The following is a 22,243-nucleotide window of genomic DNA, read 5'->3' as shown; positions in this document are numbered from 1 at the left end:
CTTTATAGGGCAGGAATTCCAGTACCCTGATGTAGTACCATTTCCTGACAGTACTTCAAGGGATGAAGCTGTCATGGGTCCCAATTTTCTCAGCAGTCAGCCATATTGGATGGAAGGCAGTAGTAACAGTGTGTGCGCCAGTGGGAAGCATTTATTCCAGACCAATCTCCGCCAGTGCAGATACATTCACTCCAGCTGGTCCCCGTGTACAGTTAGAAAGGGTGGTCGTGAGTGAAAAGGGAATTTTAACCCTTTATTCCCTTTTTAAACCAGACAGGACTCTGGCTTCTTGGTTTAAATGCTTACTTATTCACGCATGTATGGGAGATCTATATATGAAGAGATGGTGTTCAGCTCACAATTACAACTTACAATTACAAACTTCCAATCAACTATTTCAACAGATAACAATTCCCAATGAAAAATTTACACATTCACTCATCCATACCGTTATTCAACTGTTCACACTGTCCACATTTCAGCTTAGTACACATGACTATATTATCCAATCATATTCAAACTAATACACATGAATATGATATCCAATCATACCATAATAGGCTCACATGTTCTTGCTGTAAGTACATCTTTAACTGTAAGTATGTACTTGAGATTATCAGGAACCCCATACTGCGTAATTTTCACCTTTCACTGGGCAGCAGCATGATCAGGAAGAGGTGAAAGAAGTAAAGGCTTCTATGGGGAGGATAGAGGGCAAACCAGCTCTCCCAGCTGGCTGTAAACTGACAACATTGGGAGTCACAAGTGGTTGTACTTTGGCAACCAGTATGAAATGTATGCCTACATTTTGAAGTTTGTCCATGACTGAAATTACTGTGACTGTACATTCCTACACTCTGCTTCATGTGAGAATGCCACACCATTCTCCCAGATTTGCTATCTTTGTCATATCAGTTCTGATGATGCACTTTCCAGAAGAAGGCCACAGAAATGTCCACCCTTCTCCTCAGCCAAGAAATCCCCACCACTGTAGTTAACAGGGCCCTCAGCTGTCTCCTACTCATTGGCCCTTACTCCTTCTCCACCGTCCCACAACAGTGATAGAGTCTGAGAAAATGGGAACTGCAGATGCTGGCGAATCCGAGATAACAAAGTGTGCAGCTGGATGAACACAGCAATCCAAGCAGTATCTTAGGAATGTCTTAGAGACCCCCTGCCTCTCACTTACCACCCCACCAGCTTCCACACCCAAAGGTTTGTAAGTCACCATTTCCATTACCCCCAGTGGGATAGCACCACTGGATACATGTCCCCCTCCCATCCCTTTGTCAGCATTCTGCAGGGGCCATTTCCTCTGGGACGTCCTGGTTCAATCCTCCTCCACTTCCAATGACTTTTCACACTCTCATGGCACCTTCTCCTGCAATCAAATAAGGTGTAATCATGGTCTGTTTACCTCTCCCCTTCTCACCATCCGAGGCCCCAGTCACACTTCCCAGTGAAGATTACCAATCTAGTCCACTGTATTCGCTGTTCACAGTGCGCCCTCCCCTACACTGGTGAGGCAAAATGCAGACTGGATGACTGCTTTACAGCACATCTACTTCTGTCATCAAAATGACCTCGAGCTTTCAGTTGCCTGTCACTTCAACACACCACCGTGTTCCCACACCAACGTTTCTGTCTCAGGCCTGCTGCAGTGATCCAGTGAGCCTCAGCACAAGCTCACACAACAACATCTCATTTTTCACCTGGGTGCCCTGCAGCCCCGGGACTCAACATTGTGGTCAATAACTTCAGAACCCGTTTCCATTTATCCATCTTTTTTATCCACCCCACACCCCGTTATGACATGGGTTGGTTTTAATACAGTCACCCACTCACATGTACTCCTAGGCCCATTCTCTTAATATGAGTTACATTCAGCACACCTAACCCATTTTCTTCTATTCTTAGCTCTTCATTATCACTTATTCAGCTTTTATTCTGCCCTGACTTGTTATTCATAATATCCTTGTTTGCCTACCCCTTTCAATTCTCTCTCTTGGGATTCCATCTCTACCTATCCACTTATCTCTCCCCTTCCAGCTCCAAACTACCTGCTCCCCTCCAACTCCCTGAACTTTGGCTTCAGTGTAAATACCACCTTTTCCTAGCTGTTGCAATCTGTTTTTGCTATCAGGTTCCTTAGAGTGATTGTCCATAGAAAGGGTAAAGAGGATATTTAGGATAATGTTGCCAGAGCTGGGAAAGTTCAGCTGTGAGGAAAGATTGGACACCCTAAGATTGTTTTCTTAGAGAGAGGGCTGAAGAGAGATTTAAGTGAGGTATGAGAGGTTGTAAAGGCCTGGATAAAACAGATGGGAAGGGCCTATTTACCCACGCAGAGAAATCAGTGACTTTGGCGCAGAGATGTAAAGTGATTTGTGAAAAGATTAAAGAGGAACTTGGTGAATATATCTGTCATTCCAAGATGGGTTGTGATCTGGAAATCATTTCCAGAAATGTAGTAGAGGGAGAAACTCTCAATTCATTTAAAAGATGACTGGAAATGCATCTCAAGTGCTGCAACCTGTAAGAGTATGGGTCAAATGATGGAAAGTTGGATTAGGCTGAATGGTTTATTTTTCAACTAGCAGACATAACCAATCAAGCGGCTTCTTTCTGCAGCATGAACTTTTAATGATTCCATATGTTCAGTTTGAGTCCGAACAGATCCATTTGCCTCAAAACTGCATTAGAGCCTTTGCCCAAAATTAGACAAAGAAACTGTATACAAAACGTGAGGTGTGAATCACTACCTATGTTCATTTCCTTTATCTTTCTCTCTGCAAAATGAGTAGAATGATCCTTTTTCATTTATATTTCTCTTGTAAATTCCGAATTAATTTAAGGTGATGAGAGTAATTCTGACATTGAGCAAAGTACAAAATGGAAAATAACAAATTATTTTGAATTGTGAACTTCCTGGCACTTTATACAAAGGCATAACATCATAGTTTGCTTTTCGCATAAATATATTGTACTAACCATTTGAGAGCGGAACAATTAACCTGGGTGAAACAAAAGTACATTGATAAGCAGAAGTGTTCAATCCTAGTAAAGTTTTAATTGAATTTCCTGTGTGTGAATTGGTCATGTTAATCTCATTCTTCACCATGATTGGGTAATTATCACTGTAGTGTAATGATATGGATACTACAGTTACAGCAAGTTTCTGTAAATACACCTATACACATAAAGCTGTCTTGTCTTCAGGGAAAACTACTCAACTTTTAGTCTTTTATTCCAGTTCTGCTGTTTCTGCACACAAGTTTAAGGCGTCTGTTGAGAGTGGATCAAGTTAATCACTTTACTATGATATCAAACTATTATTTTCCTTTACTGTGCTAGCTACAGTTCACACATACAATGAATATTGAGCTGTAGGATAAAATGATTCACTTTTTATTGGTATAATCATTTACTGATTGTCCTGAGAATCTGAAATAAACCGAAATAGTCTTTAAATATCAGTGTCTGGCAGTTTATTTTTACTTTAAAAATAGAACATAGAACATAGAACATAGAACAGTACAGCACAGAACAGGCCCTTCAGCCCACAATGTTGTGCTGACCATTGATCCTCATGTGTGCACCCTCAAATTTCTGTGAACAAGTGCATGTCCAGCAGTCTCTTCAATGACCCCAATGACCTTGCTTACACAACTGCTGCTGGCAACGCATTCCATGCTCTCACAACTCTCTGTGTAAAGAACCCGCCTCTGACATCCCCTCTATACTTTCCACCAACCAGCTTAAAACTATGACCCCTCGTGCTAGCCATTTCTGCCCTGGGAAATAGTCTCTGGCTATCAACTCTATCTATGCCTCTCATTATCTTGTATACCTCAATTAGGTCCCCTCTCCTCCTCCTTTTCTCCAATGAAAAGAGACCAAGCTCAGTCAACCTCTCTTCATAAGATAAGCCCTCCAGTCAAGGCAGCATCCTGGTAAACCTCCTCTGAACCCTCTCCAAAGCATCCACATCTTTCCTACAATACAGCTACCAGAACTGGACGCAGTATTCCAAATGCGGCCTAACCAAAGCTTTATAGAGCTGCAACAAGATCTCACGACTCTTAAACTCAATCCCCCTGTTAATGAAAGCCAAAACACCATATGCTTTCTTAACAACCCTGTCCACTTGGGTGGCCATTTTAAGGGATCTATGTATCTGCACACCAAGATCCCTCTGTCCCTCCACACTGCCAAGAACCCTATCCTTAATCCTGTACTCAGCTTTCAAATTCGACCTTCCAAAATGCATCACCTCGCATTTATCCAGGTTGAACTCCATCTGCCACCTCTCAGCCCATCTCTGCATCCTGTCAATGTCCCGCTGCAGCCTACGACAGCCCTCTATACTGTCAACGACACCTCCGACCTTTGTGTCGTCTGCAAACTTGCTGACCCATCCTTCAATCCCCTCATCCAAGTCATTAATAAAAATTACAAACAGTAGAGGCCCAAGGACAGAGCCCTGTGGAACCCCACTCACCACTGACTTCCAGGCAGAATATTTTCCTTCTACTACCACTCGCTGTCTTCTGTTGGCCAGCCAATTCTGTATCCAGACAGCTAAGTTCCCCTGTGTCCCATTCCTCCTGATCTTCTGAATGAACCTACCATGGGGAACCTTATCAAATGCCTTACTGAAGTCCATATACACCACATCCACAGCTCGACCCTCATCAAATAATTGAGTATGAATGACTTCCTCATTCTATGGTATACCTATGCCTCTAATGCTCATAACAGCAACAGTAATGTGTAATAGTGTAGTACCATTAATGCAACAAGATGTTTCAAAGTGATTTAAAAGAACCTTAGAAAGCAAATTTTAACCCCAAGCCACGTAAGGAGATATTGCAGCAGGAGGACATTCCAGACTGTAGGATCTACGCAGATGAAAGCAAAGCCAACAATAGTGGAGCCATGATAAATTGACGATACACAAGAGGACAGAATTAAATGAACATAAGATGAGGGTGTGGAACTGAGGGGATTTCAGAGGTAGGTTGGAGCCTATAGGAAGGTTAACAATGAGTACTCTTGGGTCCACTCACACTTAGTTGCAAAGTGCTGTACCCTAGGAATGGTAATACAGGTGTCTAGGATATTAGTTTATGGTTGTAGTTCTGTGCATGGTCTAGAGTTATTGGCTCAAATCAGTGATTTGGACTTGAGATGTGGCTTGAATTACATTTTTTTGACTTCTGAATTGACTTAGACAAAATTAACTTGGTGACTGTCTTCAACTTGAAACCAAAAAGTAATTTTTAACTCTTGCACAAAACAGTCAAGCAATGTTTGGTGACAGCCACGATACTTGGGGCCAGCACAGCTATTGTGAGGGGCTAGGATAGCAACTAGGCAGGAGCCTGGTGGGTGAAGAGCTAGAGAACCACAATACATGAAGTCCAGCACAATTCTTGATCTTCTCTTTCTGCTTGATCTCATCCTTTGCCCCTACTAATGGGCTGTTTTGTGGGTTTCACTGCCAGATCAACAGCATTGTTTGGTCAAGCAGTCAATCAGCTATGAATAGTCTAAGCACCAGATTCACCATTCCCTCCTTTCCCACCAACCTTGTCTATTGTTCTCATATGTGGAAACAACCCCCAATTCCAAATCATGGACTTCTGACCACTTCCTGATGATATCTGCTGTCCTTTGTGAAGGACAAAAAGAAAAGACCAAACTGTTGCTCTGTCATATCTGACCCAACTATTCCATGATTGTCCTCAGCACACCACAACCTTTTCATGGCAGTGAGTCTGAGCAGTAAGAGTGAGAGAAGAATGGGACAAGACAGAAGGGAGAGAGATAAGAGAGAAGTACAGGGGTGTTCTACAGGAGACAGATGCAGGGAAAAGGGACGGAGAACATAGGAGAAAGACAGGGTAAATGGGCAAGAGAGAGGCAAGGTGGAAAATGTGAGACTGATAATGGAGAGGAACAGCAGAGAGGAGGATAGGAGAATGAAGGAGATTACACAGAAAGTGGGAGTTATGAAGCAAGGGAGGGGAACAAGTCACACAAGATCCTGACTCAGAATTATACCACTATTCCTGTGGCGCATTCCCCTACGTGGCTTTGTATGATATCCCTTCATTGTTGCTCTGTCAAAATCCAGAAACTCACTTCTTAACACTGTGGAGTGTAACTCGACAATGTTATTTAGAAGCATAATCTTCCCACATTGTGAGTAGCTTTCTTGAAACTAAAAGTACATTGTGCCATTTTTGTTCAGTTCAAGGTGTTGATTTTCACAATTGGCATTAACTGCAGTGAATTGCAGCCTCTCCAGTGGTCTATGATAAACTCCCATTCTGCATTTCTCCTACTGTTTCACTGGCCCTTTTTCCCTAATTACCTTTCACACTCACCCCATTTTATTTGTGCCATTTATGTTACTATCCCTCAAAGCCCCTCACAATTAAGGTCCTAATGCTCAAGATCTACTTGCCACATCCAGGTCACAGTCACGCTGTGTTTCCTTGAGGATACCCTACCCTAGACTACTGCATCTCACCCATTACAAACAATTACCCCCTATGACTGTAGTAAAACCCTCAGGTAATGAATACAACCAGACAAGTCCCAGATTTGAGCTGCCTGCAGCCTTGACGATGCCAAGGACAGACCCTTTAGTATTCCCCATCCTCCCAGCTAATACACAATCTATCTGATTGCTGTGGTGCATTCCCCTACGTGGCTTTGTATGATATCCCTGATTAGCCATGCCTCCCTTCTCCTGCTCACACACCCCATGTCCTTTATCCTCCTGTTTTGTGCTTGTCACAAACACATGCAACAGCTCTGAAGGTGACACCAGCATCATGCCTTTCATCCAAATGTGCCTCCCCAGCTTTATTGTAGATGTATAACTATGTCCTTTAGGTACAAGCTAATGCGTAACCTTCTACCCCCTCAGCCACATTTGCTGCCTTGCCTTTAGAGCTAAGCCAGCACATCCACAATGCAATCTGCATAATTTATGAGATACAACTGCAGGATGCTGAGGTCCTTGACACTTGATTGAAGGAAGGTCAACTTGCCTTTGAGAAGGGAGAACTTAATTGGTGACATTTCACTCGACAGCAAGAATCTTATTTTTGGACTCTCACTCAATTAAGTTGTCATGCCCACCAATCATTTCGCCTCCACTTAAAGCAGAAAATCACACCCATTTTATGGGTCAAACGTATGTGACCTAAAAACATTGAGAATTAATGAGAGTTGAAAAGAAAATAAATAAGCTGGATCAAAAGTTTGAATTTCTCCCTGGTAAAGAGGCCCGCACAAGCCTTTTATGGGTGGACAAGCTAGTGAAGGTTGGAATAGGATAATAGAGCAGATGAATGCATGGCTGAGGAACTGGTGCATTCGAGAAGGATTTACATTTTTGGATCACTGGACTGTCTTCTGGGGTAGAAGTGACCTGTATAAGAAGAAAGGATTGCATCTGAATTGAAGGGGACTAATATATTGGCAGGGAGGTTTGCTCGAGCTGCTTGGGAGGATTTAAACTTGTGAGGAGTTGGGTTGCGGATGTTAAGGGGTTGGAGTGGGCCTCAGGGAGATGGTGAGCAAGGCTATCAGTCTGAGACTGGTACAGTTGGGAAATAGAGTAAATCAAACAAACAGGGCAGGCAGGAACAATGTAGAGAACCAGGTAGGACTGATGAATTAAACTACATTTATTTCAATGTAAGAAGCCTAACAGGTCAGGCAGATGAACTAAGGCATGGTTAGGAACATTGGATGGGATATCATAGCGATTACACAGACATGGCTCAGGAATGGACAGGACTGGCAGCTTAATGTTCCAGGGTATAGATGCTAGAGGAAGGATCGAAAGGGATACAAGAGGGGAGGGGGAGAGGTCGATTTGTTTAGGGATTTGTTTAGGGAACACTGATGCAAAATACTTGTTTAGTGTCTCTTCCATCTTCTGCAGCTCCGCACACAGGTGGCCTATTTATATGTCCCTATTTAGGAAGGATATTCCTCGGAATACATCCGGGTAAGTTATTTGGGTAGAACTGAGAAATAAGAAAGGGATGATGACCTGATTGGGATTGTACTATAGACTTCGCAGTAGTCAGCAGGAAATTGAGAAACAAATTTGTAAGGAGATCTCAGTTATCTGTGAGAATAATAGGATGGTAATGGAAGGGCATTTCAACTTTCCAAACATAGACGGGACTGCCATTGTGTTAAGGACTTGCATGGCGAGAATTCTTTTAGGAGTGCACAAGAAATTTTTCTTATCCAGAATGTGGATGTACCTACTACAGAAGGTGAAAAACTCTTCAGAAATAAGGCAGGATAGGTGACTGATGTGTCAGTGGAGAAGTACTTTGGGACTAGTTCTATAAGTTTTAAAATAGTGATGGAAAAAGGTAGACTCGATCTAAAATTTAAAGTTCTAAATTGGAGGAAGACCAATTTTGACAGTATTAGACAAGAACTTCCAAAAGTTGATTGGGGACAAGTAAAGAGATGGCTGGAAAATGGAAAGCATTCAAAACTTAGTTAACAAGAGTCCAGAGACGGCATCTTCCTGTTAGGGTGAAGGCCAAGGCTGGTAGTTGTAGGGACTAGAGAAACGGAGACTTTGGTCAAGAATAAGAAGGAAGCATATATATGTAAGATATAGACCACAGAAATCAAGTAAATCCCCAGGACAGTACAAAAGCAGTAGGAGTATACTTAAGTGGGAAATCGGGGGTGGAGACACAAAACCAGGACATGAGATAACTTTGGCAAATATGGTTAAGGAGAACTTAAAGGGATTCTACAATACATTAAAGACAAATAGGCCACTAGGGAGAGAATAGGGCCTCGTATAGATCAGCAAGGCCACCTGTGTGCGGAGCTGCAGAAGATGGAAGAGACACTAAACAAGTATTTTGCATCAGTGTTTACTGTGGAGACGGATATGGAAGATAGACAACGTTGGGAAATAGTGATATCTTGAAACATGTCCCTATTACAGAGGAGGTGGTGTTGGATGTCCTAAAATCATAAAGGTGGATAAATCCCCAAAACCTGATCAGGTGTAACCTAGAATTCTGTGGGAAGCCAGGGAAGTGATTGCAGGGCCCCTGGCTGAGATTTTTGTACCATAGATACCCACAAGCAAGGTGCTGGATGACTGGAGGTTGGCTAACATGATGCCTCTATTTAAGAAAGGTGGTAAGAAAAAGCCAGGGACTGGTGATCCTGACATCAATGATGGGCAAGTTGTTGGAGGAAATCCTGAGGGACAGATTTACATATATTTCAAAAGACAGGGACTGACTAAGGATAGTCAACATGGTTTTGTGTGGGGGATATCATGTCTCATTAACTTGATTGAGTTTTTTGAAGAAGTAACAAAGAGGATTGATGAGGGCAGAATGGTGGACTTGATCAATATAGACATCAGTAAGGCATTCGACAAGGTTCCTCATGGTAGATTGGATAGCAAGGTTAGATCACATGGAATAGAAGAACAACTAACCACATGGAAACAGAACCAGCGTGAAGGTAGAAGACAGAGGGTGGTGATGGAGGGTGTTGCTGGGTCCACTGCTTCTCATCATTTATATAAATGGTTTGGGTATGAACATAGGAGGTACGGTTAGTAAGTTTGCAGATGATATCAAAATTGGATGTTGGATTGGACAGCAAGAAAGTTAACTCATTGTACAGTGGAACCTTGATCAGATGAGCCAATGGGCCAAGCGGTGGCAGACGAAGTTGAATTTAGATGAATGTGAGGTGCAATAATTTGGAAAGGCAATTACTTAATGGTAAGGTGTTAAAAGACTTTGGAGTTCAAGTTCATAATGCTTTGAAAGTGGAGTCCCAGGTAGACAGGATAGCAAAGATGGTATTTGATGTGCTTATCTTTATTGGTCAGTACACTGAGTATAGGAGTTGGAGGTCATGTTGAGGCTCTTCAGGATGTTGGTTTGGCTACTAATGGAATATTGCATGCAGTTCTGGTCACCCTGCTATAGGAAGGATGTTGTTAAACTTGAAAGGAATCAGAAATTATTTACAAGGATGTTGCCAGGGTTGGAGGGTTTGAGCTATAGCGAGGGGCTGAATAGACTGGGGCTATTTTCCCTGGAGCTGAGGGGTGATTTTGTAGAAGTTTATAAAATCATGAGGAGCATGGATAGAGTAAATAGACAAGGTTTTTGCCCTCGGGTGGGAGAGTCCAAAACTAGACTGCATTGATTTAAGGTGAGAGGGGAAAGATTAAAAAGGGGCCTATGGGGCAACATTTTCATGCGGAGAGTGGTGCGTGCATAGAAGTAGCTGCCAGAGGATGCAGTGGAGGCTGGTACAATGATAACATTTAAAAGACATCTTGATGGGCATATGAATTGGAAAGGTTTAGAGGGAAATGAGCCAAATGCTGGCAAATGGGACTCGGCTAATTTAGGATATCTGGTCGGCATGGACGAATTGGACTGATGGGTGTGTTTCTGTGTTGTATATCTCTATGACTGTCTATGACTCTCTATGACTCTATGAAAAGAAATACAAGGCAAGTTTTGGTCATAAGCCTACATGGAAATGTTCTGATGTCACAACTGACATCCCTAACAAAAATTTACATTTGTTGTCCTTTGCCAAGTTTCCTCTGACAGCAACTTCCACATTCGTGACGTCTGCTACCTAGAAGGACAACGGCAAAATATTATTGGGAACTACACCATCTGCTAGTAAACCTCTATGACATGCATCATCCTGACTTGGAACTATATTGCTGTTCATTCACCGTCAAAATCCAACAGCAGCGTACGCATATCAACATCCCAAGGGCTACAATCATTCAAGAAGACAGCTCCCTTCTCAAGGACAATTGGGAATGAGCAATAAGTAATGGCCTAACAAATTGTTTTTTTATTCATTCACAGGATGAGGGTGTCACTGGTTAAGACAGCATTTATTGCCCATCCTTAATTGCCCTGAGATCAGTTAAGAATCAACCACATTGCAGTGGGACTGGAGTCACATGTAGGCTAGACTGGGAAAGGATGGCAGTTTCCTTCCATGAAGGACGTTAGTGAGCCAGATGGGTTTTTCCAACAATCAGCAATGGATTCACAGTCATCATTAGACACTTAATTCCAGGTATTTATTGAATTCAAATTCCACCATCTGCTGTGGCAGGAGTTGAACCAGGGTCCCCAGAACATTCCCTGGGAGTCCGGATTAACAGTCCAGCAATAATAACACTAGGCCATCACCTCTCCAAGTTCTCACATCCTTGGAAGAACAACAAAAAAAATTAGAATAATGTTTAATTTTTGTTGTATTACACATTGATATCCATGTAATTCATTTTATACAATGAATTTATTCTGCAAGTAGCGATAGGTTGTGCAACTATCAAACAAAATTCTCACTTCCTTATTAGTTTGCTTAACTTTGCTTCTGTGAACGAGTAAATTCATTGTTACTCCAAGAATGGGAAACTGGCTGGTGAACGAGGGAGTTTCCATCTTTGTGATTGTAAGTACGTTGAAAGTAAAAAGCAATGTGAAAATTTTCAACCTTTTTATATCTGGCTTCAATTTTCTTGTTATATTAAGTGGCTAATTTAACCTTTTGTTGGCTTTGTAAACAAAGTATTTTGATTAAAATGCAAATGTGAAACTGACGACCTTGCGGATGAATGTTTTGAAGCTATAGTGTGGTTATATTTATATCTTGTTATTTTGCATTTGCCATTTTGGAGATTTGAAATGTTTATGCTTTCAATTGTTTATCTTCAGAAAATAAATTTTAAATTAAAACACCCGTCACAGTGAAATTTATTAAAATTGTGCATAGAATTGTTCTAAGCTGGGAGCACAATTTCTTTTCTGATACTGCTTTTGACAAATGAACATTAAAGTTTTAGGATCAAGTATGAAAATGTATATGCCTTACACGCTTGTGCTATTAATAATAAATGGAACAATTCATTTTAATATACTTCAAATCTATTGACTTCACATGATTACATTTACCAAATTTCTCCACTCCTCAGTATGATAATAGCAGTGCTTATAAAGAATTATTCTAACTTTTTACCATTATAGTCTCTCAACTCTTATAAAAACATCATTCTCGGATGTTACTCTCAAGGTTACTGTTTATTGAAAACCCCTCATCACTCAGAGGTCAAACTGGGCTACCTTCTTCAACTGTTGCTGTCCATCTCATTCTATTTCTGACAGTAGTTTTGATACAACTAAATGCATTCTTAAACGACTTCAGAGCGTTGCTAAGAGTCAACTGCATTGGTGTGGGACTGAAGTCTCATATAAACGAGACTGTGGAATGGTAGATTTCCTTCTGTTGAAGGATACTAAGAGAGTATTCTTAGAACAAACTTCAAGATCATGTTTAAATGCTTCATTTCCAAGTATTTAACTGTATTAAAATTCCGAAATTACAGCACGATGGCAGGATTAAACACTCATTCTATGTATTCACCAACTCAGATCGTTAGATTTCTAGTGCAGTAACATAATGGCTATAGGCATTAAATATACAATTAACAATGTTATTACCTTCAGTAATGAAGGTAATGAGGCACATATTCACATTAGCAAAGAGGACAATAACTCTGCAAGTGTGAATTAACCAGTTCAAGCGTTAATTGTTATTTGGAAGGTAACCTAGTTTGACTGGTCAGGTCAGTTGGGGTGGAAATATAGGGCAGCCTTGACAGAGACATCCACACCCCAAAATGATTTTTTTTTAAATAGTTGAGAGTCAGAATAAGTTTTATAAACATCTCTATCAACTTGCTGAAGATTCTGGAGAAATTTATTCAGTAAATATGATCATTGAAATATATCAAAATGGATTGTTATTAATATTACATGCTTGTAAGGCGTGTACATTTCATGAAGACTGATGTCTGTTAGGAAACTGAAAATATGATCATGTGAGGTCAATAGATTTGAAGTGTATTAAACTGAGTTTTAATATTTTTATTCTGATCAAAATTTCAAAGTTAACTTTCACAAAACAGTTTACGGCAAATTGTGATTATTTAACCCTACTTGCTCAATAAAGGGAAATTCAAAACACATGCAAATGTTAGTGAAATACAGAAAGGAAAAAATCTTTACTTATCTTTGTTCTCATTCTACTTCAGACTTGAACACCAACTTCCTCTTTGGTTTAAAATTAAATATTGCAGATGCTAGAAATCTGAAATCAATACTGGAGAAACTTAGCAGGCCTGCCAACATCTGTCAAGACACAGACAGAATTCATGTTTCAAGTCCAATAATCCTTCTTTGGAACTGAATTAAAAAAGAAAATCTGTTCACACCAGTTCCCTTCTCCTATTCCCGTAGTTGAAACCCAACGATTGCATTGTCATTGTTCTATTTGTAAGAGCAAGACTGTGACATTTTGTGACAATAGTTAATTTTAATATTTGCCAATTATCATCTGACAACAGTAATTTTTACTATTTGACCCTAGATTTTGTATAACAGGTGATCCTGGATGCTTGCCAAAAATGACAGCTTAGTTCACTTCATATTCTGCATACATTTCTGCCTCATCCTGCGGTCATTCTTTACAGTGTCATCTCCATACTTTTTGTGCAAGCAGGCGATCTGAAGAATGGTCTGTTGAAAAGCAAAGTTTATGAATTCTTCTAATGATCAAATAGGCCAGGAAAGGACATGGGGGGGCAAACATTTCTAACAACAGATGTAATATTCTAATAACTCGAACTGGATTCAAGGCCCAGCCTATGATGCTGGCTTTAAGACAATTTCACCCATGGTTTATGGTAAAAGCTGTTAGCTAGGTTTCAATTAATTAGAAAATCCATACAATGTGGAAGCAGGCCATTTGGCCCATCAAGTCCATATCAACAATCCCACTCAGACCCACCCCCTATCCTATCCCTGCATCTTCCATAGCTAATCCACCTCACCTGAACATCCTTGGATACTACAGGACAATTTACCATGACCAATCCACCTAACCTGCACATCTTTTGACTGTGGAAGGAAACCCACACAGACATGGGGTGAATGTGCAAACTCCATACAGTCACCGGAGACTCGAATCAAACCCAGGTGCCTGGCAGCAGTGCTACTCACTAAGCCAAGATGGCACTGATAATTTAGAAGTACCATCAGAAAGTCCTGGAGGAAATCAGCAGGTCTAGTAGTATCTGTCAGGAGAGAAAGGAAATTAACATTTCGAGTCTGATATGATTCTTCTCCATTGGACTAGAAATATTAACTCTCTTTCTCTCCAGAAAGATGTTACCAGACTTGCTGAGTTTCTCCAATACTCTGTTTTAATTCCAGACCTTCAGCATGCACAGAATTTTGCTATCACTTTGCATCATTTTCCACCCAAATCAACTGTGTTGGTGCCAGTTTGTCCACTACATGTCCAACAACATGCTTTGTGACAATCTTACAATTCAGTTTTGTGTTCAGGTTTCACCTGCTCCAGAGGTGAATAAGGAACATCTCTGAATAAGGTGATAAAAAAAAATTCAGCTTGGTTCAAAATTGCGCTATCACAATGTAGTTATCTGGGCAGATTTATTTAGTAAAGGGAATGGAGTTTCAGACACAAAACCCAGGTCTCCTGGAATGGTGTGCAGCTTGTACCACACAGTACCAGGTGGTATCTTAATTTACAAGCTTGGCTTTCAGTCAGGCAAGAAGGATTCAGTTAATTAAGGGTATTAGGCCCTAGAACAAAGTTACAAAGATATCTGTACACCACTGAATATATAGGTGCAGTGTGGAAGAAGTTAGAGCACATAAGAAGGAAGATACTAGGACTGGTCCAAACCAGATGACAACATAGGCATGAACACACAAAGAAGAGAGATTATTCATTTAAACAGGTTCATTAGTACCTGAAAAACTAGGCTGAGCAACGTGGATATGACTTCTAAGAATACATAACAAACTTCTGAGCTATTTCATTGGTGAAAAAGACAAAAACAGAAAATTAAGTGATTCTTCAGTTATAGGCTTAAATAAAATCATACAGTCATACAGCACAGAAACAGACACTTTGGTTCATCCAGTCCATGCTGACATAATCCCAAACTAAATTAATCCCACTTGCCTGGTACTAACCCATATCTTCCCAAACCTTTCCTAGTCTTGTGTGTACCCAAATGTCTTTGAAATGTTGTAATTGTACCCACATCCACCACTTCCTCAGGATTTAGATAAAGGAATAAAATCAGAAATAGAATTGTTCTTGCAAGTCGAAGTATCAAAGCACTAACAGTGAAGTCAATGAGTTTTTTAAAAATTATTTTGACTGTTTGAATGACACATTAAATTTTATAGAGCAACTAAAAATTTTTATTGATTTAACTCATTAAATTGTGATAAACTGGATAAAGAAAATGCATGAATCTGATCACACACTGCCAAATTCTGTGTGGAAATTCAGCCATTTTGGAAAAGTGATATCTTTATTCGCCTTTAGGAAGATGGCATATTGGAAGTGGAAAACCAAACTTTACTTTGAAAACAGTAATTAGAAGAGCAGAAACTTTGACAGCTTTCAGTTTTATTGGTACAACAACATTTACAACAATAATGATTCAACAACAGCTTTAAAGTTCAAAGAATACTAGGCCACAAATTAGTGTAGTATGAAAAGATAAAAATTGTAAAAATCATTGTGCAAATCAAGAAGATAGTCAACAACTTCAAATGCCTATGAATGATCAAACAATATGTCAGAATATGCCTATACAGATCTTTCCAACAGAAAAATTCAAACTATTGAATCCTTTTGATAGTTTAGCAAATCGGCAAATGTGGAAAGCACAATTCCTCAAACTAAATAACTTCAGTTTTGGGCACCAAATCAAATTAAAGACAGTTTAATTCTCTACAGAACATTACTTCAGGTGTTAGATTGGCAATAGAACAAATAAGACACTAGTGAGATTGCAGATATCAACTTCCAGGACAGTCAGCAGATAGTATATATAAGTTATTAATGAAACCATCAGAACCAAGCAGCTTGGGAAACTTACAAGAGCTCGTTTGTGACAGAATTGTCATCAATTTCTTCAGCTGAAAGTGGATCTAATACTAGAAAGACCAGCCCAAATACAGATGGAATCAGAATCTAGAAAATTGTTCAAGAAGCAGTATACAGCAAGTCCAAGTTTAATGCAGAAAATTCTATTGACAATGTTGCCAACTTAAAGCACAAAACACAATCTGACCAAAGACAACAAACCTCTCGTTTGACCAAGAAATTAAGTGCGGCAACATCAACTTAAAATACTAAGCAATCTAATGCTATAGTACCTTGTCACAGATGTGATTCTAAAACATTACATTAGTGCAGAGAGTGAAGGCCTCTGCCAACAATATACTCATTGTAGCAAATTAAGTCACTTACTGAAAACTTGCTACACTCCAAGAACACACCAAGCAAAGATCAAATAACTTCCAACCCAATATGTACATTCATGCCTTGGAACAAAACCATGAACAACCCATCAGTACAGCTTAACTACTTAATTTCTTCCTATGAGGAATGGTATCCAACATTAGGTATGAAGTAAAGGCATATAACCAACTTCACCTGATCCAAACTATTTTTTGTGCTAAGAATGTTCATGTTCCAATTGATTCTTTAACCATTCCTCTTATACCCTTCTTGACCCTTCCACAAACAGGACTCAATTTCATTAGTTACTCTGGTTAGAGCCCTTGTGATTTAGAATAATTGTCATATCTTCACTTAGCTTTCTCTTCTCTAAGAACAACATCACCAACTTACCCGCATAATTGAAATCCCGCAGCTGTGGAATAAATCAAATAAATCTTTTTTGTACCTATGCTGAAACCTTTCTGTCACCCCTAAAATATAACAGCTAGAATTGTACAAAATACTCAAGATAAATTTGGTCTTAAGCATCGTCATAACTTTTTTGGTTTTATGCTCAGTGCCTCAAATTAAAAGAGTCTGTGGATTCTTCGTGATTTTTTAACCAATTTCTCAAATTCTCGGTCATCAAAAACACTATTTCCCCTTTCCCACACCCCAGAAACTCTCTATCGGGCCATGACTTCATAAATTCATTACTCACCTACATGCAGTTATTTCCAACTTTTCCGTCAAATGCAAACTTTGAAATTGTGCTTTGTGCATCCAATTCATTGTCATTACATTATATCGGGGAAAATGTAGTTCTAATACCAACTCCTAGGAAATCTGAGCTTCCATCCTCCAGTACAAAAAATAACTACTCACAACTATTCTCGGGTTTTCTTTCACTCAATGGACACTGGATCCATACTTCCACTGTTCCTTTTCATTTCAATGGCTTCAAGCTTTTTATGTCACACTTTATCAAATATCATTACCAAATCTTACTCACATTTATCTATAAAGCTGTTATTTTTGTTCCAAATTTTTGTTGATACAATTAAAAACAAAATACTGCGATTATTGGAAATCGGAATAAAGTCAGAAACTCAGCACTACTGGATGCATCTGAGTTTAAATTGATTTTAAATGAATATTGCAGAAGAGTTATATCAGATTTGAAACTCTAACTCTGTTGCTCTCTCCATTGATGCTACCAGATCTGCTGAGTGACTCCAGGGCTTACTGTTTTTATTCCTCATCTATACAAATTTCCCTACCAACTGACGCCTTCTTGCTGGATTGATCCTTCCATGACTTTTAAGCAAAGATGCAATATTTGTGATTCTCCAGTACTCGGCAATTCTCTCCTTTACTTCCCTTAGTATTTCTGAGTGCTTCCTATTTGGTCCTGTTGTCCTATCAACTTTAAGTACAGTCAATACTTAGAATGCCCCCTCTTTATCAATTTTTAACCCATCCAATACCTTAAGTGTCTCCTCTTTCACCCGACTTCTTGCTAAGTACTCGTTTACTATCTCAACCATGTCCTTTTCCTCCATGTGTTAATCCCTCCTGGGTCTCTAATGGGCGTCACCCCTCATCCTACTAATGTTTTACTATTCATTTCACTCTGGAAGACTTTTGGATTTCTTTCATGTTAGTTAATCGTTTCTTCTATTCTCAAAGTCTGCCTTATTTTTTCTTCATTTCCCCTTTTACTAAGTAACTAAGTTTGGTTCTTACTTATATTATCAACTTGAGATACACATTCTTTTTCTGCTTCATCTTGCCATCTTTCACTATGGAGCTCTGGTTTTGCTTGCAAAATCTTTCTCTCTTGTAGAAATAAACTTGAACAGAACCTAAGACATATCTTCTTTTAAAGTAGCCCATTATTCAATTGCAGTTTAATCTGTATGTGGTATCAACTATGTTTAACAAAATGGATACGAGTTTTCTGACGAGGACATTTAATGAGGGCAATCTGATTGATGTTGACCTTATGAATTTCCAGAAGGCATTTGTTAAAGTGCCATGAAATTAGTATAAACTACTAACCTTTGATTCTAAATTATCTGGTCCAGGTCTCGCCACAGAAATTGACTCACCTCCAATTACGCATTTTAACACAATTGCTACTCTTTTTTTCCATAGCTAACCGAAACTTTAGGATTGAATGTCTGAAAATATTTTACTAATCTACACACTTACTTGAAGTAAAAGTCAAAGGTAACATATATTCCAATCTAGCAATCCGGATTCATCATTCTCTTTTCCTGCCTTGCTGTCTGTTAAAAATGCTCTGACTGATGAATACCAGTCCAAATTAACATTGTGCATCATCCATGTACAAAGTAAGTATGGTAATTTAACCGAAACTCTTGCTTCTGTTCTTGCTTATATTAATCTTACTCCTAAATAGTTTCATTCATATTATCAGCCTGAATTATATGACTTATCAAAATAAGATATCCCTTTGGAGAGATCAGGAATGCATAATGCTATCCATCCTACTTCCAGTGAATAGCACAGCACTGAAAGTAAATTCTCTTCATCTACAGGCTTGCTGTCCTTGTTACTTTGGGCATATGGTTAAGTTTTAGTTCAAGTGAAATATGAATTTGTGTATGAAAGCTGAGAACAGTATAGAATGTGTTCTGCAAATGTTAAATATGAAGACAAGTTGCATCAACTAATCTTGTATTACATTGAGTATAGAACGGTAATTTGGTCAAGGTGAAGGAAACTATTTCCTCTCTTGACCTAACCTTAAAATAAGAACGCGGCCTTTCAGAATTGATAACAGCAAATATTTTGTCGTGGGAAGGATGGAATTTGCAAATTAATTTATTTTAGGGGGTTGGGCTTTAAAAATAAAGAGCATTATTACAACTGAACAGGGTGTTGGTGAGGTTGGGGTTGGACTGAGGGATTGGAGGGCTGCACATTCCGATGGGGAGAGGGTAACGAGACGTGGGTGATTGATGTTACCCCCTTTGCTCCAACCTTAACCTCACCATTAAACCTGTCGACAAGGGGATGGGTGCGCGGTGGTATTCTGGTGAACTCATCCCTACATTGCTGAGGCCAGATATCAACTCTCTGATGCCTCCTCCTGCCGTATCTCAATCACGACATCACCTCTGATCACCAAGTCATCAACTCCCAGATTATCAGCTTCCTCATGACCTCAGGAGATCTCCTGTCCACAGCCTCCAACTTTATAATTCCCCAACCCCACACCGCCCATTTCTAACTCCTACCTAAAATCCATAAACCCCACTGCCCACTGAGCTAATCTCCAACCACCTCAATTCCATTCTTTCCCCTTTGGTCCAGGAACTCCCCACCTACATTCGGGACACAACCCATGCCCTCCACATATATCAAAACTTTCAATTCCCTTGCCCCAATACCTCGTCTTCACCATGGATGTTCAGTCCCTGTATACGTGTATCCACCATGAGGTAGGCCTAGATACCCTCCTCTGCTTCCTCTCCCATAGGCCTAATCAGTCCCCGTCCACGGACACTTTCGTTCACTTGGCAGAACTGGTCCTCAGCTTCAGCAATTTTTCCCGTGATTCCTCCCATTTCCTACAAACCAAAGGGATAACAATGGGCAACCACGTGGACCTGGGCTATGCCTGCCTGTTTGTAGGATTGGTGGAGCAGACCCTCTTCAACAACCACATTGGCCCCCCCTCCTCCTTTCTTTGTTTTATTGATGACAGTATCAGTCTGTCTCATGCTCCCTTGATTTGGGAGTTCATCAACTTTGCCAACACCTTCACCATACCCTCAAATTCACTTGGACCTATGCTGACACCTCCCTCCCCTTCTTGGATCTCTCCATTTCCATTCCAATAACTGCTTCACCACTACCATCCATTTCAAACACACTGACTCCCAAAATTACCTCAACTACACCTCCTCTCTCCCACCTCCTGCAAAAATGCTGTCCCATACTCTCAATTCCTCTGCCTCCACTGCATCTGCTCCCAGGATGAAGCATTCTACTCTCAGACTTCCCAGATGCCCTCCTACTTTCAGGATTGTAGTTTCCCTTCCTCTTTTATTAAGGATGCCCTCAACTGCATCACTCCATATCCCACACTTCTGCCCTTAAACCGTCTCCCCCACAACAAGAAGGATAGAGTTCCCTTAGCCCTCACATTCCACCCCACCAACCTCCAAATCCAATGCATCATCCTCCAACATTTCCTGAACCTACAATCAGACCCCACCACCAGAAAAGATCCTTACCTCCCCACCCCTGCCCGCTTTCTGCAGGACCATTCAATCTGCAACCCTCTTGTCAGCTCCACATTCCCCACCAACCCCTCCACCACACATAGTACCTTTCCCGGCAACTGCAGGAGGTGCTACACCTGCCCCTACACCTCCTCCCTCGCCTCTACCCAAGAACCCAAAACAATCCTCCCAAATCCAGCAGAGATTCACCTGCACTTCATGTAACCACATCTACTGTATCCATTGCTCCCGATGTGATCTCCTCTATATCGCAGAGACCAAGCGCAGACTCGGGGACCAGGTCACAGAGCATCTGCGCACTGCATGCATCAACTCACCCAACCTTCCTGTTGCCATCCACTTTAACTCCCCCTCCCATTCCCCTCAGGACATGTCCATCCTCAGTCTACTGTTGTCAGAGTGACGCCTGAACTGGAGGAACAGCAACTGATATTTCACCTTGTGGGCTTACAACCCAATGGCCTCAATTTCAGTTTACCAGCTTCAAAATCTCTCCAACCCCCACCTGTCCATATTCCAATTCGCCTATACATTCCACCCTTTCCACTGACCGACCACGATAATCACCTACCTTCATCCACCTATCACCATCCCTGTTATCCTCCCCCCAGTCCTACTACTTCTCTATTTATTTCTAGGCTCCCCTCCCATTTCCCAGTCCAGATGAAGGGTTTCAGCCAGAAACATTGACTTCCCTGCACCTCAGATTCTGGCTGATCGGCTGTGCTTTTCCAGCTCCATATTTATTGACTCTGGCATTTGCAGTCCATACTGTCATCTGGAGAGTTGTGGAGGTAGACCACTGAAAGTACTTAAAGAGGAGCTCGATAGATTTTTGAAATGTCCCAAAGATGAGATCTATGAGGAACCGGTTTCAAAGAGAAGTTGAGGCCTCAACAGAACAGCCGTTGTTTTATAGTATGGCAGGACAGGCTTGAGAGGCTTATCTTATTCTTCTTCCCATTTCTTATTTCCTTACATTTTTTAGGTAGGCAGAGGCGTAAAGCTGTGTGGAACCAATATCAGTGAATGATGTTCAGATACAGAGAAGGCATGATCTCATTGAATGGCAGAGTGACTTGAAGGATAAAAAATCCACATTTATGTTCCTAGAATTTCCCTTAGAATGCCAAAACATAGCTGGCCTTACTGACCTGTGGATAAGAAATATTGCTTCCATTTTGGTCTAGGGACCATTTCTACAAGAAACAGGCAGATTTACAATTTTTTTTTGTTTCAACAATTATTACACTGAGATGGTGCTTGTATTTATTTTTCTTCACTTTCACTGACTTCATCCCTGTTTCTGTTCCAAGGTTTGAGGAAGCAATGAGTTAGATCTGGGGAGGACAAATAAGTTTGAATGTCTATATGATGGAGTAAAATCTTTCTCTGTATTGTCCGAGTATTGATTATCGCCCGGAACAAGTGCTTTCAGGAAAATTCAGTTCAGGGGATTTCACAAGAGTGTAGCACAGCCCAACTAAGTCTTCATCCTCCAGTTAAAACAGAACAAAAACTCGACAGGATCTGTTATTGGTACAAGATCTCCCTTTCCTGAATTT

The 22,243-nt window shown here is 40.5% G+C and overlaps 1 protein-coding gene across 1 annotated transcript in view; it reads left to right on the top strand.

Annotated features, from left to right (window-relative positions):
- Window positions 1-11,459: 11,459 nt before the first annotated feature.
- Window positions 11,460-22,243, top strand: part of LOC125456739 (cytochrome b-245 heavy chain) — a 35,485-nt gene continuing 24,701 nt past the window's right edge. The window contains exon 1 of the mRNA XM_048540112.2: window positions 11,460-11,523. Within this exon, the coding sequence (XP_048396069.1) occupies window positions 11,479-11,523 (45 nt within the window). The 5' untranslated portion in view covers window positions 11,460-11,478. The remainder of the gene's footprint in view (window positions 11,524-22,243) is intronic.

The sequence above is a fragment of the Stegostoma tigrinum genome, chromosome 12, assembly GCF_030684315.1.
Source record: "Stegostoma tigrinum isolate sSteTig4 chromosome 12, sSteTig4.hap1, whole genome shotgun sequence".
In the NCBI taxonomy this organism is placed as follows: Eukaryota; Metazoa; Chordata; class Chondrichthyes; order Orectolobiformes; family Stegostomatidae; genus Stegostoma; species Stegostoma tigrinum.
This window is presented reverse-complemented; position numbering and strand designations above follow the sequence as displayed.